Source organism: Emydura macquarii, unplaced genomic scaffold, assembly GCF_026122565.2.
Source record: "Emydura macquarii macquarii isolate MOO-44397 ecotype Brisbane River unplaced genomic scaffold, CSIRO-AGI_Emac_v2 contig_318, whole genome shotgun sequence".
Taxonomy (NCBI): Eukaryota; Metazoa; Chordata; order Testudines; family Chelidae; genus Emydura; species Emydura macquarii.
Window position 1 is genome coordinate 4,466,200 of NW_027130455.1, and position 27,352 is coordinate 4,493,551.

Genomic DNA, 27,352 nt, shown 5'->3' on the forward strand with positions numbered 1-27,352 from the left:
GGAGCACAGGGGAGGATTTGATAGCAGCCTTTAACTACCTGAAAAGGGGTTCCAGGGAGGATGGAGCTAGGCTGTTCTCAGTGGTGGCAGATGACAGAACAAGGAGCAACGGTCTCAAATTGCAGTGGGTGAGATCTAGGTTGGACATTAGGAAAATGTTTTTCACTAGGAGGGTGGTGAAGCACTGGAATGGGTTAACTAGAGAGGTGTTGGAATCTCCATATTTAGAGGTTTTTTAAACTGTGGCTTGAGAAAGCTCTGGCTGGGATGATTTGGCTGAGGTTTGTCCTGCTTTGAGCAGGGGTTTGGACTAGATGACCTCCTGAGGTCCCTTTCAACTCTAATAATCTATGATTCTAAGGCAAGGGAATGAAGGACAGAACCCTGTGGAACTGCTAGTGGGTCCTCCTTCTGGCCACATTGGGGATTAGCTCCTTCCAGGTCTGGGGCCCCCTTCTGCTGCTCGTTGTACACCCTACTGCCGCTGTGTCTCTCAGTCTCTGTGACACCAGGTGTTCCTTTTTTGTGACTCGGCCCTCCAGCCAGGTGACTATACATCTTTGCCCCTTCCAGGGTATCAAAGTCTCTTTTCACTAGCAGTGTCCGGCAATCTTCCCATTCACTGCTGTTATGGTGCCACTTCCTCAGTGGCTGGCGAGGAAACCCAGCCCTGCCCTCTACTCCAGTTCCAGCTCAAAGACCCTCTAGTCATCAGCCATGATCTACTCCCTCCTGGACCTTATTGCCTTTCCCTGAGCCATTTTCTTACCTCCTGGCTCTCCCTGCCTCTCTGGGTTTGTTAGCCTGACAACTTCCTCTTCTCAAGGAGTAACTACTTGCCTCTGTAGCCCCAAACACAATTCCCTTTTCCCAGGGAGTGACTGCAGACCCTCTTTCTGCTATGAGCTCCCTGGATTTATAGAAGCCACACCTATTCCCACAAAGATGAGCTTCCCCTAACTAGGGCTTTCCTCACAGCCTTAATTCTCCCAGCTTGAAGCCGAATAGATTAGTTGGCCCATCTGGTCTCCATTACCTCTTTGAGGAGAGTGTGGAGTGAACCCCCCATCACAAACCCCCACAGAAAGCTGGAGTGGCGATAAACTCTGTGAATATTTCACATTTTCCTCCTTTCTGGAAGCTGATCACACTCTTGCACCAATTACATTGTTTGCCAAGTGCTGGGCAGACACCAGTGCAGATTTTGAATGAGAGGAGTGGCCCACCGAGTAGCTGAGTTTGAGATACAACATGGCTACCAGAATCGTCCGGTCCCTCCCTGTTCCTTTTGATCCACGCCCTCCAAAGCTCCAGTCAGATCTCCAGCATCTCTTAATACCTTTTATTCCAGTTGTCACCCATCACCTCTCTATCCCACCCTAAATCCCAATCCAGCCCTCATCCCCCCCAACCACCACACCTCTCCATCCTATAATTCCTGGCAAACAGAATTATTCATGGAGCGACCACATTGTCTGAACCTCACCAACTCCTGGTTACTGCACCCTCTCTTCCCTTCTTAGTGGTTGTGCTCCTCCTGACTTCTTCTTAACAAAGGTGGCACAGCAATATAGCTCCCTGATCTTCCAGGGGGCACTGGTCGACTCCAGTGCTGAAGAGGATTCAAGAGTGAGGGAACTGCGTTATGGAGAGGTGGTCACCACATGTACCCCACATTTCTGAGTTAGGACTGATGGGTAGCTGTATTGCCTGCTCCTATGGTAGTATTGAAAACTGCAGTAGCAGGGAATACAGAGTCCTTCAAAGCACAAGGCTATTTTCCCACACCCCATGACAGATAGGAAGTAGTGCTTCCTCTTGTAGTTGTTTGGAAGATTTCTCTACTTTCTGCTACTCCTCTCCTGCACCGCACCTCTACGTACACGCTGCAGCTCTTATCCTCCGACACAACACACATTACCTTGCACCATGTGCAAGAAGCAGAGAAAGTGAAACAGGATACGGAATTCTCTTTTCTAATTACTCTACAGATTTAGCAAAACCTCTTATGATTGTAATCAGAATCAAAACAAATAATTTTGTATTTCAAAGTACTATTAACATTTTGGATCACTCTCTGGACTATTAATTGCTCAAATTCATTATTCTTTTATGATAGTTAAAAATATTTTATTTTTATTTTATCATGATTTATTGTATTTAAACATGATTTAAAACTGGATTGTGCAGCTGAAATCTTTCAGGCCAAATTGCAGATGGAATGAATTTTTATGACTCAGCTATAAATCTCAAAAATAGAGGTTATGATGGAATTACTAAAGTAACATTAACTACAGTGTATGAATTATGCTGCTATCATAATAGCTTCATCATAACTCAATACAAAAAGGTAATCAATATCTCTATTTTATTCTGACTGTTAACTAAGAATATTTCACACAAAAGATCCAGAGCTCTGACATCACTTGTATCCAGTAAGGGTCCTACACCAGTACTTTACAAAGAATATTTAAATACTTCCTGGCTGTTACTGATATACAGACATAGCACTAATGTAATACAATTACCCACAACTATAGAGGAACAAACATACTGGATGTAAAAGAATTTATCTGTCAGAACTTTTCTCTTTTGATTCCTATTGACTGAGATCTCTATCTGCTGATCTGTGTGATATGAAACCAACTGCAATGAAAAAAGGATGCATAAAACTTTTTCCTGTCAAAGCAATTTTTTTGTCACCCTTCCCACCTTTGGAACCACTGTAACACAGGCATGCCCAGATGGTATGTTTACCCGTGTCTGACCATCTTCTCAATATTTCACTGAAGGGGGTTGTGTGTGGTCTCTGCCGAAAGCTAAGAACTAGATGACTGTCATGTTTATTGCAAGATGTTTGTAAGAGAAACAATTGTAGAGTTATGTAGCATGTAGGATATTGTGTTCCAAAACTGGTGTAAGTAAAACTTGCCACCCAAGGTGGGGGAGTCTCAGAGCTGAGTCAATCAACACTGAAAACCATGGACAGCCATGGAGCCAGTCCATGTCAGTGTTTACTGTCTGAACCAGATGCAAGCTTGCGCATTTACAAAGACAAAAGAACCCCAGAAAAGTCCTGAAGAGGGAACCCCCTGGGCTAAAAGACAATAGTCTGTAACTGTATAAGAGATGAAGAAAGGGCAAAAGACATTATCCATTATGGTGGAGACATTCTGCCAGCAGGAATGTCTCATGAGAGGTGGAACCCAGCTTTCTGGACTGGACAAGTGCAGTAAGGACTGACCATTGGATAAGAAATAATTTATTAGACAGGAAAGTAACTTATTAATAATTATAGCCTGTAGATGGTGTTCTATGGTTTTCTTTTACCTGTAACCTTGTCTCCAAATCCTTTTACTTGTTTTTATTTTAATCTTTATCTCAAGCTCTGTTAAATAAACTTCAATTTAGTTTTACTATAGACACATTTAAGTGCCTTGCACTCAAGAGAGTGCTGAATGGAGAAGAAATCAGTGAAATGGAGTGCACTGTCTCCACAGAGGCAGTGGATTGGTGCACATTGAGGATGTGCAGAAGATAATGGACAGGGCACTCGAGCGTAACAAAGTGGGGTGTATAAATTGCTAGCCCAAGGATACGTTGGGAAAGAGTGGTGCTTGTAGAGCCGGAAGCAGAATGCTTGTGTTGCCAGCAGCTGGTAGTCAGGGAGGGTTTCCCCTGGTGGGCATAGACAAGGCTCCTTGCTGAGATCAGGTGGTAGTGATTCACTCCTAAGTTAACCCTGAAAAAGTGTCAAAGTGGTGTAAACGGCAGGATCTGCACCTACTTTATGAGGTAACCAAAGTTCACGCTCAAGACACTTACAGGGTCGACTGATACACACAACCTAAAGATTCAAAAGTAATAAAGTTGGAAACAGGAAAGAAAATAGTTACATTTTGTTATTTACTGTTTGTTTATTTCAGGAGAAGGAAATAGAACAAAAGGCCATGGAAAACGAACATACAAACAAGAAACGTATTCCAAACTTGACTAAGCTGTGATTTGAGCAGATGTGCATAGGTCAGGGATTAGCAGCTTCAGGGAAAAGTGTCGAGGAAATGACGTTTGTCCTCATGGAACCAGATAAGTTACACTTGGAGCAGCCAGTTCAGTCGGAAAGAAATGCTGGTGTGGGGAGTGCAGGCATGATGAGTGCAACACGCCCACTGACAGGGTAGCCGCCTGGCACAGTCTTCAATAAGAAAGCCATTCAGCTGGTGGGGGCCAGACTGGAGATGGTGAAATCGGAAAAAAGAATGAGAAGAATGCCTACAAGAGAGAGCAGGCAGCAGCTGCAGAGAAATAGACAGAAGCTGTCTTTCGGAGACTGTTGGAGTTGGATGACTGAAAGCATGAAGAGAGGGAGCACAAGCTCAAAATACCAGAATTGTAAAATAAAACTCCACCTCCTGCAAGTAATCCTCCCCAGGGATCAACCAGTTATGATAAACAATGCCCATGCTATAGGGAAGGGGACTGCATCGATGAATACCTGATTACCTTTGAAAGCATGTACGATTCCTGATGCACAGAAAATCTTGCTTCCCAAACTGTCTGGTAAAGCCTTGTGTATGTTTAATGGTATGGATCACGGGAAAATGATGAATTATGATAACTTTTTTTTTTTTTTAAATAGGTGTTGTAAAGATTTCAAATCACCCCAGAGGCATATCGCCTAAAATTTAGAAACTTCAAAAACATGATAAAAAAAGTCACGGAGAATGTGTTTATAAAATGTGTGTTCATTTAAGGAAATGGGAAAACGGGAAGATGATTATGGGAAGTTGGTAGACCTGTTTTCCCCAAAGCAGTTCTTTGATGCATACAATGATGAAGTAAGGGCAGCAGTGTGAGATACAATCCCAGCAATTGTAAAAGATGCAGCCAATGCAGGCCATCTATATGTGCAGATGAGTCCATTAGCAGAACACAGGTCTGAGAGGGGTGGACAATGACAAGGCTCCCTCCTGCAATGAGCAGGTGGTAGCGATTCATCATGGACAGCTCGGTTAACCCCAAAAAGTGTCACAAGTCACATTCAAACAAAAGGAACACCAGCCTTAACTATATCCTCAGATCTACACTTCTCTATTCTCTGCACAGGCAGGTGACCATGCCCATCTACTGGGAAGAAAAATAAATTAATTACAGTAAGGTATTCCATCCCATGCTGGTTAGGGGCCTCTATTTGCTGCAATCATGCAAATAAGAATAACGATAAAATATAAAGGGTTGACGAGGTAGATTTATATGGGACTGTGAGGTCTCTGAACCACATATGAAGGGTGAAATATAAGCTTTTGTACTCTATGACTAAGGATACGATCGACCATGGAGGTCACAGATTCCCTGACTTTCCGGGACTGTCGTGACTTCTGAGGCAAGGCTGGGGCAGCTGTCAATTCCGGGGCTGCCACTAAACAGTTGGTTGCCGTCCAGCTCCAATATTACCAGAAACCAGAAATTCTCCAGTCTCTACTTTGTATCTCTGATCTCTATTCTGAATTAGCAAAAGTCCCGCCACCCTGAGATGAATGCTGAAGACCCTGAGCATGCTCAGTAAGAAATTAGGATTCCTAAAATGGTGTCCTGGCAAAGAACCAAGAATGGGGGAGGGGGATGGGCAATATCACAGCTCTGAGGTAAATGACAACAGTGAGCATATGCAAGATGGGTGGCTACTGAGCATGTGCAGTAAGGAGTGACAGAGAAGTCGGTTTGCTGAGCAGCTGGCTGGTCAGAATCCCCGCATACAGGTCACAATTTGTTTTAAAGGTCAGAGCTATCCATCAGAATTCTGAGGCAATGGTTAAGACGGAGCATGTGCGAGTGAGGTAATTGCTTCTAAGAACTGAAAGGTAAAGAGAGCTACAATGTAGCATAAAATGCTACCTGCCAGCAACAGTTCCAGAGTCCGGAGTCTGCATCTGAGAAAAAGAGAGGCGTTCGGGGATAGCTGGGATGCCAGCAAGAGAAGACAAAGAAGAACTGCTGCTGGGAGGGAGAGAGAAAAAAACTGAAGTAGAGCACAGCTGACTGACCAGGAACTGAACAAACAGCAGCAGTGATTTTTAAAAAGAAACATCAACAGACTTATAGAGTAAGCTTAATATTTCTTTAATTATAGTTTAGTACAAGGTTGGTATAGGATAGAATATAGGATTAGTGTGTGTGTTGATAAGAATGAGTAAAATTCTGTTGTTAATTGCAACATATCAATGTAAACTTTAGAGCACTTTAAGTTCTGCTGTCAGCAAGTTGTTGCAAACTGGCCACTTGCAACAAATTGCTTCACTTAGAATCATTTAAACTTTATGTTCTTGTAGTTTAAGTGCTCTTTAACCTGTAATAAGAGATTTGTGTCTTAACGATTCTGTGCCTTGGTTAGGCTTTTTCGATCATATTGTAGTAGGGATTATCTGTTACTTTAATAAAAAGATATTTTGCTTTGGAAAGAATACTGCCTGTGTCACTTACTTTATCAGAAGGTTATATCCATGTCCTTCACTGTTTCCTTAACAAACCTGGGAACTTTTATGTCAGGAAGAACAGACCAATGGGGCAATAAGCAGGTTATTACAGCAACACCCCAAAATTCATTTTTTGGGCTAACACCAGGGCCGCAGAGTAGCTGACCAGCAGTGGGCTGGAGCAGCAGTGGTCAGCCCCTGCTGCAGGACCAGCAGCAGAGTTGGAGTAGCTGCAAGCCCCAGAAGCTCTGTTTGTCTCCCCAATCCCAGGGTATTGTTTACAAAAACCAGGACAGGTTACAAGCTTCCATGAATTTTTGTTTCTTGCCCGTGATCTGGCACTGACTTTTAATAAAAATACCCATGACAGAATCTTAACCTTATCTCTGGTCCACAGCTGGAAAGTGGACAGGAAGAGGGTTGGAGTCTGCAGCTTATACACAGTGAGTAGGTGCTTCACTTTTCAGCATATCAAGTATGCAGGATAGGAAGGATAATGGCAGTCTTTGGAACTGGAAACAGAGCAGTCAACTCACTCTTGCCCCTCTGCAGAAGGGTGTAATTTACTTCTCTGCATATCAGCTTGGGTAAACCTAGTTCTCTGTCAGTATTTGTACCATCAAACTTGCTCTTCTTCTCAAGGCACTTTCTAAAAACTCACTTCTTCTATCTACTGCTCTCAAGCCCCATGTCAAAATCCTAGCATTCTCATGTTTACAAAATAGATGTACTAAAAAGTTAGAAAACACCAATCTTAGGGATGCTCACTGTGACAACAGACACTGGAAACCCTCTCCATCTAATCTTCATCCAAATCATGTGACTAGGGCAGGCTAAAAAGGCCAGCACACCTGATTGTTACCCTCCTATCTTGTGGTGTGCAAAAAAACAAGAAAATATTTGATAAAAATGGAGCAAAATGAAGCCCACATGAATCCTTCAATTTGAAAAAGTATCAGGACAAAGAACTGGAGGAGTAGGTTAATTTCAAATGTTCCTGTAAACCAATACTATTTAAGAGAAAATGTAGAAGATGAAATCCTACTACAAGTGGCAGGACCAGAGTAATTCTGTGAAGACTCTTGAACTGCAAGATAGAGTCATTCAAAAAAGCACCCCAAAACAGTCAACAAATGGACTGCTTAGAGAGAGGGAGGGACAGATTGGATTTTTATACTATAAGTGATAACCAGGTAAAAGCAGTTTAGGTTAGTGCTAGAAATTGACGTGACTTTGAACACAACAACAGATATTTATATTTATAGGGAGTAGTGAAAACTGTGCTTCCTAAATGGAAGTGTTAACTTTAGTTTTGGTTAAAAAACAATAACTTAGTTTTACAGAGATTTCAAAGTGTTCCATATTTCAGAGCTTGAAATGGACCCATTTTCTATTAAAGTTTGTATTTTAACCAAACGAAAATGTTCAATAACAATTTGGAACATGATTTTAATAAACACATCAATTATAAAAATATAGCCAAAAAACTTATGGTAACTAGTGAAAAAATTGAAAATTTGGCAGATATCTAAAATTGTGTGTATGAAAAGTTCTGGGGTTTGGGCGGGGGGCGGGGGGGTGTTAAGGCCATATTTAATCAGAAAAAATCTTTTCAAGCAGAAAATTTTGATCAGCTATTGTGTTAAAAGAAATGAAAGAAGTGAAGTGAAGAATTAAAATGGCATAACTATAGAAATAGCAGGGACCACATTTATTTTCATTAATAACTGGAGATGTGATGTCATGCACACAATAAACAGCCTGTTTCACACAAATGAATCATTCCCAGAAGAAATTGAAAAAAACACACTAAAGCAAAATACATTCATTAACACACAGCAGGTGGGATGAAAACCTTTTTTCTGACTATTGTATCCACCTATCTTCTTTCGGCTTAGACAGATTTTTAGCTCTTTGGGACAGGGACTGTCTTTGGTTCTGTTTGTACAGCACCTAGCATAATGGGGTCCAGGTTCATGACTAGTGTCCTAGGCACAACACAATATACATACTAAATTATAATAGGAAACATTGAGGCAGTTCTCTCTTGTACCAAGATAGGATATTTCTGACTGATAACAAAGGCCACCATATAACTGGTATTGATAACTATATCTAGGATCCCCATTGTAGTTTCCTCTACTGACTGCTTGGTCCAGAGACTGAATCCTTTCCTGAGACCTTCTGTCAATAAAGCAATTAAGTCATTTGATTTTAGTTTGATAGACAAATGTAGCACAACTCCATTTTTAAAAAAATTCCAACAGCCCTTAGTGACTGACAGTCACAAATAAACACTATTAATAAATCAGTAATCTGTAAGTAAAAGACCGGGCTTTCAGGAATACTTGTCAATTGCCTACCACAGCAAATCTCTCAGGAATATTTGTCATTCTCACAGTTACAATGCAACAGAAGAATGACGGTTGGAGACAGTTAAGCTAAAGCATGAGAGAAAACAGGAACACACTGGTTTAGGGGCTGGTAGTAACTAGTGTTTCCTTATTTGCACTAAGAATGCAAAAGAGCAAAAAAAATTAGTCACAGCCTCAATTCCCTAATGAGCATTTGAGGGAGTGTAACAAGAAAAGATTTGTGAAACTATTAAAAATAAGAGATGTGGAAAAATGAAAAAGAACAGAGAACGTGATGCATTTTTACCTCCCACCTCTGCCTACAGGTTTCATATGAGGCCTGATATGTCACTCATGTAATTATTACCGTATCTGGTTGAAACCAGTCTCAGCATAGCTGATCTGATTGTGTGCTAATGGCTGTGAAAGCATGATAAGGAATGTGCACAATCGAAATATCTGCCCCTTCCACTATTAGCAGATGGGGCTGACTTATTAGATAATCAAACTGCTTGATGGTGCAGGACTTTTGTTGTTATTGAAGTTACTGAATATTACTGTTATTGAATGTCAACTTGGACATGGGGTAATTAAAGAACCTGCTGTCAGCCTTATTTCTCCTTGTGTGGTTGCCTGAACACCCACTGACTTGTTTGAGAGAGGTTATTAAATCTTGAAATTCAGGATGAAAGGTATCCAGAGGTGCTCTTCTTCCCTGTCAGTGTCCATTGTAAGAGACTACATTTGGTATGCATCCTCTTTGCTGGGAAGATGACAGTTGACTCACAGACAGTCGGCAACTACATTTTGGTTCCAGCAAGAATTTTTTAAAAATACATAATGGTTCTTGTTTCTATGATAGCCAAGAGGCTATTGGAGTATGGTTGCCAACTATTGACACAGCAGAAAGGTAGTTTGTACTGTGGATGCAAGAACACGTGGAGCCACGAGGCTCTGGAGAACAGCATTCTTCATCGGTCTCAGTGTTTCATGGAATCTCTCTAGAGTTGTTGCTTTCTCCTTTCCTCCATCCCCCCAATCAGTTTCCTCCTTGAGGCCCATAGTATAAAACATACAGGCAAATTATTTACTCTGCATACTTCACCCCAAAGAACTTGCTCTCCAAACCATTGTTTTCACCTAAACTTGTCAACACCTTCGACATCCACTGAATACAATGGGTTTCAATAGGAGTTGAGGGTGCACAGCACCAACAGAATTAGGCCCATTGTGAGCACATCTGGAGGCTACAGATCCTAACTGAAAGGCTCTACATGAGATATCTTTCCTACTTCAGGATTAAGCAAAACAAAACAGAAGAATAATTTTCCAAACTGGAAAGCTTTCTCAAACTTTAGCTACGACTATGGGCTCCACCAGTTGATACCACTTCCAATTTAAATGCTTAGTTTGTCAGTGTGTGTACCATGCTCTGAAAAGACAATCTGTCCAAAGTGTATTGTGATAAGTAACTATGCACAAATTTGACAAAGTTACTGAAAAGAAAACAAAAGGTAACACCGGGATCTCAGACATGGACATGAATGGAAATATTTCTGAACTGTGACAGAAGTAGAGATGCTGTGTAATAATTCACAAATACTATATATTGACCGGGTTATCGGGATATTTACTGTATGAATGTGTTGGTTTAGTATTAGGGGGATTGTCAGGGAAAACAAGCAGGAAGGAATACGTCTCAGGATAAAACACCCCTTGATAAATACGTTAGGGTTATTAAGAGACAATGCTGGACATGAAAACGCGCAGGAACACAAGATCAAAAGGACTTTGGTAGTTAAAAAAAGGGACTCTCTCAAGTGAGATGGAGGCAGTTCTTGGGAAGCTGTTCTGGGAACCCAGACTGACACAGAGATAAACACTAGGAGCCTGAAGGAAGTTAGGCCTTCCTAAGTGATCATGGACTATAAGGTCAGAAAGGACCATTATGATCATCTAGTCTGACCTCCTGCACAACTCAGGCCACAGAACTTCACACATCCACTCCTGTAATAGACCCCAAGCCTAAGATTGAGTTACTGAAGTCCACAAATAATGACTTAAAGACTTTAAGGTACAAAGAATACACCAGCAAGTGATCCGTGCCCCATGCTGCAGAGGAAGGTGAAAACCCCCCAGGGCCTATGCCAATCTGCCCTGGGGGAAAATTCCTTCCCGATCCCAAATATGGCAATCAGCTAATCCCTGATCATGTGGGCAAGAGTCACCAGCCAGACACCCAGAAAAAATTCTCTGTAGTAACTCAGAACCCACTGAATCATCAGGGGGATGGTGAGCCTTAGGTAAGGTAGACATGAGTGTAGATGGTTTTTTCTTTTAAAATCCTCTTTTGCTAAATGTTTCATTTCTACTGTGGTAAATAAAATAATACTTTTGTTTTAGGAAGACTGTCTGATCACTGTACACAACACTGATCACAGACTGCCAAAGGGAAGAACCACAGATGTCGAACCCATGTGGACCTGCTGGCTAAGCATGGTTGATGTACAGGGTACTGTAGCCCATGGGTTTAGTCCAAGAGTGGGAGAACTGAAGAATTCCACCCCAGAAGAAGTAAATGCACATGGCCAGATACCTGAGGGAGTACCATTCAGAGAGACCGCAAAGAGGACAGAAGTGCAGCTAGTCCTGCAATCCGGACAAATATATTGCCCAAATTCTTTCCAGGTCAACGTGTTTATACATCATGATTTGGCTTGGATAGCCCTATTATATATTCAAATTCTGAAAGATTTTGGTTTCCTTCAAAACTGTTAGTGTAATTTCAGTATCTCACTTCAGCAAATATAGCCATCTATGATTTCATGGTTGTTATGGTGTACAACATGAAAGCTCAGAACTTCATAGCAAAAGATGGGATAATACTTATGTTCAAAAGCTGAGACCACCTGAGATACAGGAAAATCTTGGTTTAGTTATAGGAGTGTAGTATATTCAGCAATCCTTTCATTATTGCTAAATCCTGGCCAGGATTAAAGGAGACCCTATGTGATTAAATGATTTATGAATTAGAAAGCCAAAACGGACAGTTGGCATTCAGCAGCCTGAATAAAGAATTATCTATACACATTCATTACAAGTGAGAATTGTCTCTACTCTGATGCTACGTGGAGCAAAACGACTGTGACACATAGATAAGCAGTTCTGATTCCATTCAATAGAAGCCAGTGGTGTGCACATACACACACACACACACACACACACACATACACACACTATTACGGTGGATAATTATCAAACATTTTGTCACATCTATCCATCTTTAGTTGCTTATGTCACTATATATATAAAGAGATTGAGAGAGAAATAGAAGATGGTTTCTCTGAGTCATGGACAGTTCTTTTTTGCTCTGTCTGACCATATACTACCCCAGCCCCACTTTGCTTCTGGCAAAAATAACATGTCCTTTAATAATGTTATGAATGTCATCCTGTATCTATAGTCAAAAGAGGACCCTGAGGTAATCTTATTCTTGATGAAAGGAGCTATAAAACTGCAAAGTATTATTATTTTTAAAAACAAAATACCCTCACCCTCTCATTCACTCGTCTATTCACTCGAATGCACAATTTTAGCTAAAGAGAGATATTAAACCCAGAACTCTGGCAGTGCTAGTGCAATGGTCCTCAATCTTTGCAGACTACCTTGCACCTTTGAGGAGTCTGATTTGTCTTGGCTATCCCCTAATTTCACCTCACTTAAAAACAACTTGCTTACAATATCAGACATAAAAATACAAAAGTGTCACAGCACATTATTACTGAAAAATTGCTTACTTTCTCATTTTTACCATATAATTATAAAATAAATCAATTGGAATATAAATATTGTACTTACATTTCAGTGTATAGTATATAGAGCAGTATAAACAAGTCATTATCTATATTCAATTTTACTTTGTACTGACTTTGCTATTGCTTTTTTATGTAGCGTGTTGTAAAACTAAGTAAATATCTAGATGAGTTGATGTACCCCTTGGAAGACCTCTGAATATCCCCTGGGGTATGCCTACCCCTGGTTGAGAAACTCTATGCTAGTGGGTAGGTTATAACTTAGATGACTGGTGTCACCATGAATTAGAGGTTTTATAGGGAAACAGATGATACCACCATTAGGTTAGAGGATGCAAAAGTAATCCTGGGCTCTTATATATTATTATTATAATTATATAAAATATATTCTTAGTATATTTAGAACATTATCTTTTTATTTCTATTTAGAATCTAGGTCCCAGGCTGGAACAGGGTAACTACACAATAATCTTGTTTTCTTTCCAATTAAGAGATTTGCAGGGCGGAAATCAACACAAAACAAAAACAAACAACAACAGACAAACCACTGGAATTATATAGCCGGATTTGTACTAGCAAGCAGTGAAAAAGTAGCAGAGGAAAAATGTTTGGTAAATAGAAGAATACAGATGACAATTTTTCGCTTTTCATTTAAAAGAACTTTACTTTTTATGTAGAACCAGCATATTTTTAACTTGTATATATTATTGTCTGTAGGAATGGCTACGTAGGGAATTCATAATTGGTTACTTAGTCAATTCCCACTTAGCTCTCTTATAAAAACTTGGTATATACACCGAGGAGTTTCTATGAAAATGAAACCCTGCAAAATAACTGAACCAAAAATTAGATGTGTCACATTTTAATAAACAATGGTGTCTAATTATGGAAGAATATGTACTTACTTGCCCAGCGCAAAGCATTCCATCTTAACGGTAGTTCCCTTAGCAGCTGTAACTGTGTAAGGAAAATGGACCTCAATTTTCGGCTCATACTCCCCCATCACACCTGGGAAATAAAGAATGGTCTTTAAAACTAAAATGAATGTCACTGTTTCTTTCCAAGTCTAGAAACTTTATTGTGAAAACCCTGTGGTGTGATTGTTAATAGCTATACAGTTATAAAGCCTGTGATGGGGAGAAATAGCTTACATTAGTTTGACTTCCTCTGCTCAAATCCTATTCATCCCTTGTTCGATGGTATATTCAGTACTATTAAAACAGCAGCACTTTTAAAAAAAATATTTATTTCCTCAAATATGGGTTCATATTAGATTTAAAAAAATTGCCATGTACAATCAGTTTGGTGGATTGGGAAAGTTCATGGACAATAGCTTTGTCCATTTAATGGTGTAGAGGAGGTTAGGATGGATAAATCAACCAAAAACTTAGCAAATATCCTCTTAGTAGCCAGACAATATAACATATCCCTTTGTATGAAGGGCATCCTGACATATGTAAGAAAGCAGTCAGATGGTGTGAAAAACATGTCTCTCCTATCTAAAACAGCGTACAACTGTCCTCTTAAAATTTGAGATGCATAGCTATCATTATTTATAAGTGCTGACAAGGTGCTCAGTGCTGTTAAAGATAAAGACATTCTGGGCCTCTTAAAAAACTAGAAATTGAAATCAATGGAATTACGCTGGATTCGCACTGGTGTAACTGACAGCAGAATTTGACTTACAAATAGCCTCAGGGGTGACTGGGAGAATTTTAAGGAATGGAAAATGAGCAGTAAGTAGAGAGAGATTATGTAAGGTGAGTTTTAATTTGATATGACTCAAAAATTGAGGTTATCATAGTCAGAGTGGCTGGAGAGGTGTATGACTTTAGCAGTAGTGTTTTGGTTAGACTACAGATGTGGGTGAGGGAGGCAGATAAGTGAGGAATGGGAAGGCCAAAGGGGAAAGTTACACTAACCACGTAAGAATTGCTCAAAGTATGGACAAGGTTCTTGGTCATGGGGAAATTGAGGAAAGAGGGAATTTAGGTGATATGAAAGATGCAGTAGTAAGAGGACTAAGAGGTTGGTGCAAAGCCCATGGAAAAATTCCCATGGAATTCAAGAGTTGGTGATAGGAGCAAGGAAGAAGCAAAACCAATGAAATGAAAGAGGGATGTGGAGGTAGTGAGCCCTGCAGTTGGGGGGTGGGTGCGGGAGGAAGAGATGTAGAATGGCAGGAGTTGGTCGGAGCAAACCACCAATTTGCAGAGAGAAAATAATGGTAAAAGTCCTCTCCTGATTGTCACTGTGAAGATCCACTGTGAAGAGGCAAGGACCTCCAGCTAGGTCATGTCCTATTGCTGCAACTGGCTATTGTCCCTGCAGCTCCCAGGAGCTGGCTCTGCTTCTGGGAGGTCCTGTTCTGGGTCCTCACCATCCATACAGTATGGACTTAGGGAGAGATGCTGAGGCCTGATGTCCCTGCGATTTTCCTAACTGCCTTAGGAAATATGCCTTTAAATACATTTTCAGGTGCCTAGTGTTAGTTAGAATACTTGAAAACAGCCGCTATGGGAATCAATAGGAATTAAAATAGACCGGAAAGTGTATATTCTATCTAAATGAAAGAAAGTCATAAATTAGAGGCATAAAATATTCTTGCATACGCCACACCCAGACAACTTAATTCCATAAATAATGTTGCTTTATGAATAGTACTATATTGCTTTTCACTAAAATATATTTACATATAACCACACCACCCATATCTTGTACTCCTTTCAAAATTCACATGCTAAATAGGGATGTGTTATTTAACCCTTCACATAACACGAAAACCAGGAATCATCACCCAATAAAATTAATAGGCAGCAGATTTAAAACAAACATAAGGAAGTACTTCTTCTTATAATGCACCGACAATCCGTAGAACTCATTGGCAGGGGATGTTGTGAAGGCCAAAACTATAACGGGGTTAAAAAAAGAATCAAATAAGCTCATGGAGAATAGGTCCATCAATGGCTATTAGCCAAGATTGTCAGAGATGCAACCCCATGCTTGGAATATCCCTAAACCCCTGACTGCCAGAAGCTTGATGGCAAGGGATGGATCACTCGATAACTGTCCTGTTCTGTTCACTTCCTCTGAAGCATCTAGCACTGGCCATTGTCAGAAGACAGGATACTGGGCTAGATGGACCATTGGTCTGACCCAGTATGGACATTCTTATATCCTTACATTCTTATAAATCAGGTCAGTGCCTGGATGGGAAAGTGCCAATTAACACTCAGGTACTGCAGGAAGTGATATTGTTCCATTCTTGTCTCTAAATAAGTATTGAATCTATGTCCCAGCACAGTTTAAGAGGGCACTATGCAATTGTAGAGAGTGCAAAACCAAGGTCTTGACCCCTTGCAATAATAAAAGATTCAATGGTATTTTTGCAAAAGTATGGATATTAATCCCAGTGTCCTGGCCAAATTCCAAGAGGGGCAATTAAATGCCAACTAACTAACTAACATCTTCCTGAATTTGTGATTCTTCACTTTTTGTCCTAAGCTGTTTTGTTGTTGTATGCTATTAAATAGTTGCCTTGTTTCACCCCTGAAGTGGTTGCATTTTCAAAATGAATGAAATAATCATTGTCTCTCTATTTGTACAGTGATTAGGAAACTTTTGAGTTGGAAGATACTATTGGTCAAATACTGAGGCCCAAATTAAGCTTTTACTCACCCTTCACTCAGACAAACACCCATTAGTTGGAACTGCCCTGTGTAAAATGTAACTATCAGATATTTTATGTTGACACATTCAGGTTATGTCCTAAGGAGATGCTGATCTGTCAACATTTTGCACCATGTCATGTTAATGTGAGTTATTGTCATTTAAACAATGGGTCACCCTGATTGCAGGAACTCACAGAGATGTAACAGAAGTATTATGCTATCTCTTCTCACTCCACCAGGTTAACATTGTTTGTGAGAGGAGCTTGGGAAAAGAAAGGTAAGTCTACTATTTCAAAAGGATATTTTTCATTTTTATTATTTATGATCTTGGAATTCAGGGAGGCTGCTAGATTTGTCTGAGCATCAAGGGCAAATTTCTCAAGGCCTTGCTTTCTTGCATTACAGTATAATTGCTCTGCATGACTGCTGTACCTTGAGGCTTGTTTTCCTTTCCTATTTCTGTTCTGGTCAGTATGATTCAGCAACAGCAATCTAGAGAGCATTTGCATTTTCATCTGCATTTTCATTTCATTTGTATCATAAATGTAGGAAGGTGATAAAATGAGCCTGAATGTTTAACAAATATTGACTGCATATATAATGTATAAGTCAATCATTTTCAAATTTATAAGCATGCCTCTTTTTTGGACACCTGTTTAAGTGTTTCCTAAGTCATCTTCAGCTGTAGTTATCAAACCAGAAATGTAAATCTATACTGTATGTGCTGTTTTGGTAGTGCAGGCCACAAAAATTTAATAGCACTGACAGTAAAAACATAGTATACAATTCTGAAATGAATAACAGGGAAACTGCAGAGAACACATGACCCAAATGTTACAGTTCAGGAGCAAGCTGCACCTATGATTCCACATCTCTCCAAGATCACTGTTTCCAAGTGATCCTGCCTGCACTTCTCCCAGAGTGAAACTCCATGGTTCATCCCACTTTAGACTAGATCACCAGGCTACAACACCCCATCTCAACAATCATACTTCCCTCAGCTGGCCCAACTGGATTTAGATCTAATTATAGAACACTCCCTGGGAGCGTCTGACCAATATAAAATTCAGTTGTTCAGACAGCTTCTTCAAAAACAAATACAATTGGATTAATAGAAATTTAACATGCAGAGAGATACAAGTTAAAACAATCAAAACCTAAACTTAGCCTTTCCTTTTCCTTCTAGTTTAAGCAGGCCTTCACTTATTCCAGACCCCCCTTTCTAGGTCTGAGTATCAACCTTCATCTCTCCTTCTTCGCAGAGTTTCTCCCCATCTGCTTGTCAAGATGCTTGTATCAGAACCAAAGCTTTTTGTTTCAGTGTCCTACCAGGATCTTCCCTCAGGGCCCTTGCCAGCCAGAGTTGAGTGAAAATGAAACTTCAAAGATAATGAAACCTGTAGTATCATGCCCAGTAGTGCCAACAGGACTGCCTGCTTTCCAGGCTTACATGCAGCCAGTCCTTGCAGGAATTACCTCTTTCAAAGTCACATAACCAGACACATAACAACAATCAAATAAACATGGACACACGATATTTATAAAGATAAAACTTGTTTCCCCATTTGTAACACTGAGATCCGATGCCCCCACATTTGCTAAATAGAGTATTTCTTAACCACAGTAAATGCATTTAAGGAACAATGAAGTCAAGAAAATCAAATTTAATCTTGGCATTTTCCACTTAATAGAGAGGAAGGATGGTCCAGTGGCTAGGGCACTAGCCTGAGACTCAAGGGACCTGGATTAAATTCCCTGCTCCATCACAAACTTCCTGTGCCTTCTTGGGCAAATCACTTAAAGGTGAGGATCCATGAAGAGACTTGGGCGTTCCAACGCTGAAATAGTCACTGTGCCTAACTTTTAAGCATCTAGAAAATCACAGGAAGAAACCGTAATCCACAAAGCCAATGTAGGTGCCTAAACTTGCTAAACAGTGAGTTTCTTAAGCTAGCCAGAGGGAGATGCTGAGGAACTCTGCCTCCCCCCACCCTGTCAGTGATAGGTGCTTACGTCCAGGTTGCAGGCAGGCACCTAGCTCTACTTGCCAATTCATGAATGGGCACCTGGAGTCAGGCAGCTTAGGTGCTTAAAGTTTTCCTTGTAGGAATGAGTCAGGCTTCTGCATCACTCCACACAAGAGAAGGATGGGAAAGAGAAGGGGACAGTGGTGGTGGCGGAAGCAGCTGCAGCAGCAGGTTTACATGGCTATGATGTAGCCATGGCGCTCATAGAATGGATTTCCATCTTGAATAGTCCCTTGAACATCATCTTCCTCGAGCAAGAATCAGTATGGGACGATTTAGGCTTCTTTAATCCCTCAACATTGCATTTCCCAACCTCATTCATGGTCAGCCACATGCTCTGCTTCCTTCAACCTCAGCTCTTTCTTGACTGGTAACTGTTAAATTTGACCCCATCATTTTGTATGTACAGTTGGGATTATTTTTTTCCAATCTACATTACTTTGCACTTATTAACATTGAATTTCATCTGCCATTTTGTTGCCCAGTTACCCAGTTTAGTGAAATCTCTTTTTAACTCTTCAGTCAACTTTGGACTTCTCTTTCTTGAGTGATTTTGTATTGTCTGCAAATTTTGCCACCCCACTGTTCACCTCCTTTTCCAGATGATTTATGAATAAATTGAACCAATACAGATCCCTGGGACAATTCTAATAGATTGGTGAGGCATGATTTCCCTTTACAAAAGTCATATTCACTCTTCCCCAACACATTGTGTTTATCTATGTGCCTAATAATTTTGTTCATTACTATAGTTTCAACTTATTTGCCTGGTACTGAAGTTAGGTTCACTGGCCTGTAACTGGATCACCTGTTAACCTTTTTCTAAAAATTAACGACTGGTCCAGACACATATTTAAGAGATAGGTTACATATCACGCTTTGTAGTTCTTCAGTTTCATATTTGAGTTCCTTCAGTACTCTTGGGTGAACACCATCTGGTCCTGGTGACTTACTACTATTTAATTTATCAATTTATTCCAAAACCTCCTCTATTGGCACCTCAGTCTAGGACGGTTCCTTATATTTGTCACCTAAAAACAATGGCTCGTGTGTGGGGATCACATCCTCTTCAGTGAAGAACCGATGCAAAGAATTCCATTAACTTCTTCTCAACTACCTTGTCTTCCTTGAGTGCTCCTTTAGCACTTCAATCATCCAGTGGCCCCAATGGCTGTTTAGCAGGCTTCTTGACCAGGCTAGTGACAGAGACTTCTGTAAAAGCATGCCTTCTTCTGCACATTGGACACGATCCCATCTTTACAGGAGTCTTGTTCTTAATTGGTGCAAGATTGCAACTTGCCGGGATCATCTAAGTATCTCCTCATTTGTGACAAAGTCAAACCAGCAGATGTTAAGACTGCAGTAACTTTTGACATTCAAAACTGTTCCGTTTCCTCTCTTCAACTCTTTTTACTGGACATGCTTCTGCTCCATATATCAGTAGAATTTACAAAAATGCTCACCACAACACACATGTTGTGCTTCAGTATTCCGGCAGTATTTTCAATTTTTGTCCTTTACTGGCAGTTAGGACCTTTAAAGTCTCAAATACATGTTTCTGGTCATTTCTTTCAGAGACCTCCTCAATACATTGTGCCATAAAATTCCACCATTGGTTATGATCATTCTTCATGTGACAGCCCTTTTTGACTGCTTGTTCAAGACATTTCTTTCCTTCTATTGCCCACTTCCTTCTCTCTTAGTGCATCCATTCAGCTCCATGCCTCCTTTTTTCTCCCCCATAATTTGATGGTATCATCTGCAATCCAATATTGCCTTTTCATTCTCCTTTGTCCTAGTTGTTCTCTGGCAATTTCTCTGAAGTAATCCTGAAATAAAATGGATTATTCCTCCATAGTAGACAGCTAGTTATCCAATATAGAACAGTTGTTGAAAATTGCTACTGCGTAACTATTAGCAATTGCTTCATCGTGAAGTTTACCAACATTGATGTGTTCTGATATAGTAGATGCCTGTTTCTTGAACTTCATTAATTGAAGATTATTTTTCCTATTAGGAGCTGATGATCAGATTCTGGAGCAATAGCAGCACTCCTAAATATTCGTACATTCCATGAGTGTAGCCAAGGGCTTCCAAACTTGAATACGATCCAAGGTTGCACTGTTGCCTGATGTATATCAACATCCTACCTGCTAACTGAAAATGGTGGCTTTTAGGCCTGGAGAATAAGCCTGCCAACTCAGTAGTGCAGATTGTGCTGTAGGGACAAAACCAGAGCAACACCAGTGTGCCTGGCAGATGTATCAGAGGCATGTAACAATTAAAAGGTCTGACTACTATGAGTCACAGCTGTGCTCTCAGGGCTCAAATTCCACTGTGTTTCCTGCATGCTGCATATATCAACATTCAACCTTTCCAATGCTTCAGCCACAAGAGTCACTTTTACGATGGGTCTCAATGATCAAATATTCCATGATCTCATCCACAGAGACTGATGTCATTGCAGAACTGGATGTACTGCCTTTATATCAGGTGCTCCCCTCTGTTGTCACTTGTTGGCTGCATGTTTCTTCTCCTAGCGTGTATGCTGTCCCAGCTCTGCCCAGATAACTGAGACACGAAAGCACAACTGGATTATCCAATAAGACCAGAGATCCGTTTCAGTAATGAAGGCACCCGGTCAGTTTTATTGTAGACAAAGCACGTTCCTAGCATCCCACAGACTCTACAGGACCACTTACACAAGCACCCTTGTTACAATGGACCAACTCAATATACGGCATGAATTTCCATTTCCCCCTTGGCTGGACCAAGACACTCCCTTTGAGACCCTCTTTTATACACTGATACAATACAAACAAGTTGCATATTACCCCTCTGACGTTTGCAGTTGCCACCCTCTGATGTGATAGGATATCACCCTTTACCAGCTACAGGATGGTTTAATCAAAACATCTCTATCTATCACACTGTCATCTTGAGCTTATCTTTAAGAGGGGTCAGTGTATTCTTGTTATCTTTGGGGGGTGAGCTTATACCATTCCTAGTATTTGGATGTTCTGGTACCATCTTTCTGGAGTGTACTTGCTGAGTGTTCTGTGCCAAATGCTTCTTTAAGAATGTGTGTTTGCAATACCAGCTCTGTTCTTGCCAGTTTCTGTAAACTTGAACTCAGGTCCACAGCCTGACTTCTGCTAATTTTGCTTTATAGAGCTTGACTTTAGCTCAGGCCTCAGACCTGGCTTGTCATACTAGGCCTCAAGTCTCAGGTTCTCACTTTCTACTACACCTTCCATTTCTAGTTTATGGACGAGCCATCATCATACAATCCAACAGCTCTATTGTAGTAGAAGATTTAGATAAATCCTAAAGCTTTGGTTCCATTGTGAGTTGCAGATGAAACTGATAAATTTTTACATCCTTTTTTTCTGTGTGTCAAAGCTAGAGGTATTTCAGAGGGATGACTTGCCAGACACCCTTCCACTTTATCTGGGTTTGGGACTAGCACTAGGAACAAACGAACCCTGTGTTGTGGTTGGTGGCGAAAGTTCCCACCTTATAATTTTTAGCTTAGTGCTGAGAACACGGTGACAAATTTTAAATGTCCCTAAATATTTACTTGCATGGGGGAATCCTAAATACAGAAGTCTATAATGGCATGTTAACAAAAGGTGAATCATATTGATACAAATGAGGCTGACTGTGTTGTGGATACCCACATCTGACCTTTACATCCAAAATATTTTTATCTCACAATAAAAAGGAAATTTTCAGTGCACTGGGTGGGACTTAACTGCTATTAATATAAGCTGCATAGCCAATTCTCCATGCACTTCACTGAAAATTCTGCAGTATTTTTCCAAAATAGTCTTTCTACTTAGTACCTCCTTGCCCTCTTCCTTAGTAATAAATGTTCCTTTGACATCCCTTGAAAAAGGCCATTGGAAATGTCTATTCTGCAGTGCATTAAAATGCTAAAACATCCCCAAGTTGTTTAATAGAGTGCTCAAAGCAAATACTATAGCATTTTTCACCTGAATGGAAGATGGTTTCTGAACTAACCTAATATCAACAGGATTTTTGTAATGCAATTTCCAGAGAAAAAGGATCTTTCTAAAAACCGCACAGTGGAGAAAAATAAATGCTCTTTGGTTTATAACTTAGTATTTAAATATTTATAAACATCAGTGTGGAAATACAAGCTGTTTAACTGCTGAGATCCAAATGCAAATGGTCATATTTTCACAAAAGAGTATTCAGACAAAGCTCAAACAGATACTATGTCTCACTCTTATATTCTTTGCACTTAAGTCAATCCTTACAGCTCCTTTCAATACTTTAGTAGTTCTTCTCTGAATTCTACATATTTCTGGTAACAAGGTTCCTGGAACTAAGCACAGTATTATTATGTTTATTATTTATTTACAAAAATGCCTCAGGTGCACACAACAGCATTATCTCTCTCTCTCTCTCTCTCATCCCATCTAGAAGTGCCATTTAAATGCATTTCCTAAGTTCTGGGTGAAATTGGGGCACTGAGGACAGCAATCTGGCTGAGGCTCATGTGACACTGGCAGGCCAGATCTTGCTCAGGCTGCAGGCATACACTAAGAACTGACAAATTCACAGCTGTAGACCAGTCCACTTCACCTGTATGTTAGTTTTGCTCAAAAGAGGTATTAATCTTATCAGAATGTATTTACTGCTTAGACTCTATGAAATGCTTGTAAATTGCTGCATGCATTAATCTCACTTGTAATATCAGTATTCCATGCTATAAGAAAATATCTAAGTTTTGCTGCATAACTTTGAAAACATTTGCTCTGAACTTGTGAACTCAGGCACAGGACTCATCCTCCCCAGCCATCTGGAATTACTATCAAAATCAGAGGGGCTATCAATGAACATTACAACACACAGGACTGGTTAAGGAAGCTTGTCCTGTGGACTTGGAAGCCGAATGAAGGAAATAAAACAAAGTCACAGGAAAATTTTCCACCTCTTCACTTTTTGAACTCTGTGCTAGAGACACCGAACTAAAGACAGAGATCCCCAGGGGCTGTCTTCTGTGTCTGCCCGGAAAGACACTGAACACAAGATCATTACAACTCTGTCACTCTTAGGATTTAGATGGTAACTCATTTGTGTGTACGTTTGTTTGCTTTAACCTGTAAATAACTCTTATTTATTTTTCCTAGTTAATAAATCTTTAGATAGTTTATTACAGGACTGGCTACAGGAGTTGTCTTTGGCATAAGATCTACGGTTCCAATTAATCTGGGGTAAATAACTTGTCTTGTGGGGCTGGCAGCAACCTGAAAGTGGTGTGATTTCTGGTGTAAGTGACCATTTATCACTACGTCCAGTTTGTCTCGAAGGCACAATAGCCTGGTGAGTCTAAGAGAGTACATGACTCCATGGTAAGACAGTTCTAGTGATCCAGGAGTTCACATTTGTTCCTGGCTTGGTGAAATCTAATTATAAAATATACCATCAGTTTGGGGTGTCTGCCCTGTTTTTGACAGTCTGCCCTGAGGTAGGCACTCACTGTTGTGAGCCACTCCAGACAGTGTGACAGCTAAGTCCTGAAAAGAATGAGATGATGACAGTGGGTTGGGGTAAGCAAGCAGAGGAATTGCTGAGTTTATTAGAGCCCCTCTAATAGAATGAGTGTGCCCAACATTTGTGTTTAAAGTTCACAATTCGCAGTTCTGGTTTGATTTCCAGCTGCTTCTGGATAATCGAACAGTGGCAGTAACCAATGCTGCTTTCTTTCATCTGCATCAGATCAAGAGCTTTATGATCTAAAATCCTAGTCCCCAACCCACAAAAGTATTTACGCATATGAGTATCTTTAATAACCTGAGTTGTCCCACTGGGGGCTGTCAATGTCTCTCCTGACAAGGGCTCATTGGCACAGACTCAGTCCTATACATGATGGTCTGAATTTTTAAACCCATGTATGTCCGACTAGCACATGTGCAACATCCAAACTTGAACGCGAGCAGGCATTTGCACATGCATGTAGTATATGCACAGGCAAATTCAAATAGGAACACCTACACTGAGCATATGCAAAATATAAATTATTTTAATCAAACTGGCACCTGGAGACTCTAGCAAAAATTGTGCTTGATTATGCTTCTCTGTACCAACTTCTTGCAAGAGATAATTCTAGCTTTGAGAACCTTAAGATTTAAGTAAACAGGACAAAGGAAGTATTATTATCCTTTTTTTTTTAAACAGATGGAAAACTGATCTTAAGTGACTTATTATGATAGTTTTTCCATTATGATGACATTCTTTCCATTCCAATAGAAATTCATGATGATGTTAACAGAAGCTGCTAACGTTAGACATCTTTAAATTGGCAGGTCTGGATAACTTGCATCCGAGAGTTTTAAAAGAAATGGCCCAGGAGCTTGCTGAATCATTTATTTTGCTTTTCAACAAGTTTTGGAACACAAGGGAAGTTCCAGAAGACTGGAAGAAAGTTATAATGAGACAATATTTAAAAACTGTAAACGGGATGACCAAGGTAATTATAGGCCTGTCAGTTTAACATCAATCTCAGGCAAGAAAATGGAGCAGCTGATATGAGACTTGATTAATAAAGAATTAAAGGAGAGTAATCTAATTAATGCCAATCAATATGGATTTATGGAAAACAGATCCTGTCAAAGAAACTTGATTTTTTTTTATGATAATGCAAATTTGATTGGTAAATATAATAGTGTTGATGTACTATACTTAGACATCCATAAGACATTTGACTTGGTGCTGCATGACATTTTGATTAAAAAACTAGAATATTACAATTAACATGACACAAAGTCAATGGATTAAAAACTGACTAACTGATAGGTCTCAAATTGTAATTGTAAACTGGGAATCACCATTGAGTGGATATGTTTCTAGTGGGATCCTGCAGGGATCAATTCTTCACCCTAGGCAATTTAACATTTTTTAATGATGTGGAAGAAAACATAAAATCATCATTGATAAAGTTTGTAGATGACAAAAAGATGACAGAAGAGAAGTAAATAAAGAAGAGAACAGGCCACCGATGCAGAGCAATCGGTAATGCTTGGTAAACTGGGCACAAGAAAACAATATGAACTGTAATATGGCTAAATATAAATGTATACATCTAGGAACAGAGAATGTGGGTCATATTTACAAGGTGGGGGACTCCATCCTGGGATGTAGTGACTCTGAAAAAGATTTGGGGGCATGATGAATAGTCAGCTGTATGTAAGCTTCCACTGCAACGCTGTGACTAAAAGAGCTAATAAAAATCTTGGATGCATAAACAGGAGGTTATTTTACCTTTGCATTTGGTAAGGGTGCCACTGCTGCTGGAATACTGGTGTGCACAATTCAAAAAGGATATAGATAATTGAAGAAGGTTCAGGAAAGAGCCATGAGAATGATTTAAGAACAGAAAAACATTCCTTTTAGTGAAAGAATCAAGGAGGTCAGATTAGAGAATCATAGTAATCCCTTCTAGCCTTGGAATCTATTAATTTTACTCAAAGGGACAGAGAAAGTAGCAGAGACAGGAACTGAACACAGATCTCACATAACCCAGTTCGCTGTCTTAACCACAACACCATTCTCCCTCCCTGAGGTTTGTTTTCATCATGCACTTCAATCACATGGATGTCATTCACAGATTGGAAGGTTATTATTTCACCTAAACCTGCACAGACGGAGAACCTAATTTATGTACAGTTCCCAGATACCTCAGTGAGAACACATTTAAAATGTTTAGATTGATACAGTTCTTCTATAGTAAATAATGTAGCATTTGTACTACAAATCTGACCTTCAGCTCCAATTTCCCTGAAACACACACTTAACTATTTTGAGGAATTAAAAAAAAAAAAAATTCCCCATTCAGGTACCAAAAATGTTGAAATAGTTACAACACACAAAGTGGAATTTTTCTCTCAGTCCTAACTGATTGGGATAGAAACCAGTATTGCTCTAACATTCACTGTTATCCAATTAAACTGAAAAGAGCTTTCTAAATGGGAAATGCTTTTCTGTTGGAAGTCCTTATATCACTGCGCAAGTATAAATACACAGTCATTTCCTTAATAACAAAGATCAAGCTAACACAAGCTTTTTTTTAATCCCTCTATTAGCAAGGGCTATTGAAATGCCTATTATTTTAAAGGCCATAGCCACAAAAGTGGCCCTGTTATCAAACTTACAGTAGTTCTAACCCTAAGCAAAATTCCTGCTGTTCACAATCAGATTATTTCATTATGCTGACAAGTTCATGGAACTGACACAACAGTCTTAGTTGGACATCATGTCACACTGCAAAGAAAGCTGTCATGTAGATATATATAGAAAGGTCCAGGATTCTGAAGAGACCTGAAAGGTAAAACACAGGTTTATAAACCATACAGTCTGATTTTTAAAACCAGGTTGTTACACAGTTTTCAAGAGAAATGTTTGAAGATATTGCCACGTTACAGAACTCAGAAAATGCAGAAATGCAATATGAATTCCACATTTTACTCCATATGACAGATGGGGAAATTGAGGCATAAAGGACAAAATGACATAATTAACTAAAAAACGACCAACACCGAAAACAACGTACCAACTAATTACATATAACATTAGGAATATCACTCAATTAGATTTTTTTTAAATATATTTACTTTGTGCTTTTCACAATACTTTTGTGTGCAGTCAGTTTAACTATTTCCCTTGTGTAGAAAAACATGATTCAAATCCACATCACGGAAAAAAAATGACATAGATGCAGGTGTAGAATCTGAAATGATTTAAACTCAATTTTTAATATGAGCTGGATTTCAAGTTGACTGGATCCTTGTAAACCAATGGTCAGCTCAGTGGTCAATATGTCAAATGAAGCTCCCAAAAGCAGAATTTCAGTGTTTTCTTAATTGAAAAGATGCAGTTCAGTGTCAACTCAGCCACTACTGAAATAGTGTCCACTTCTGGTGTCCACTGGTCAAGAAGGATGTTGATAAATTGGGGAGGCTCCAGAAAGTCCAGCGAACAGCAACAAGA

General features: G+C 39.8%; 1 protein-coding gene across 5 annotated transcripts in view; it reads right to left on the reverse strand.

The window, feature by feature from the left end:
• The window catches only part of CNTN5 (contactin 5), a 645,973-nt gene that overhangs the window by 204,990 nt on the left and 413,631 nt on the right, over nt 1-27,352 (reverse strand). For all 5 annotated transcript variants that reach the window (XM_067567931.1, XM_067567926.1, XM_067567939.1 and 2 more), the window contains one exon: nt 13,545-13,647. In XM_067567931.1, the coding sequence (XP_067424032.1) occupies nt 13,545-13,647 (103 nt within the window). The remainder of the gene's footprint in view (nt 1-13,544; nt 13,648-27,352) is intronic.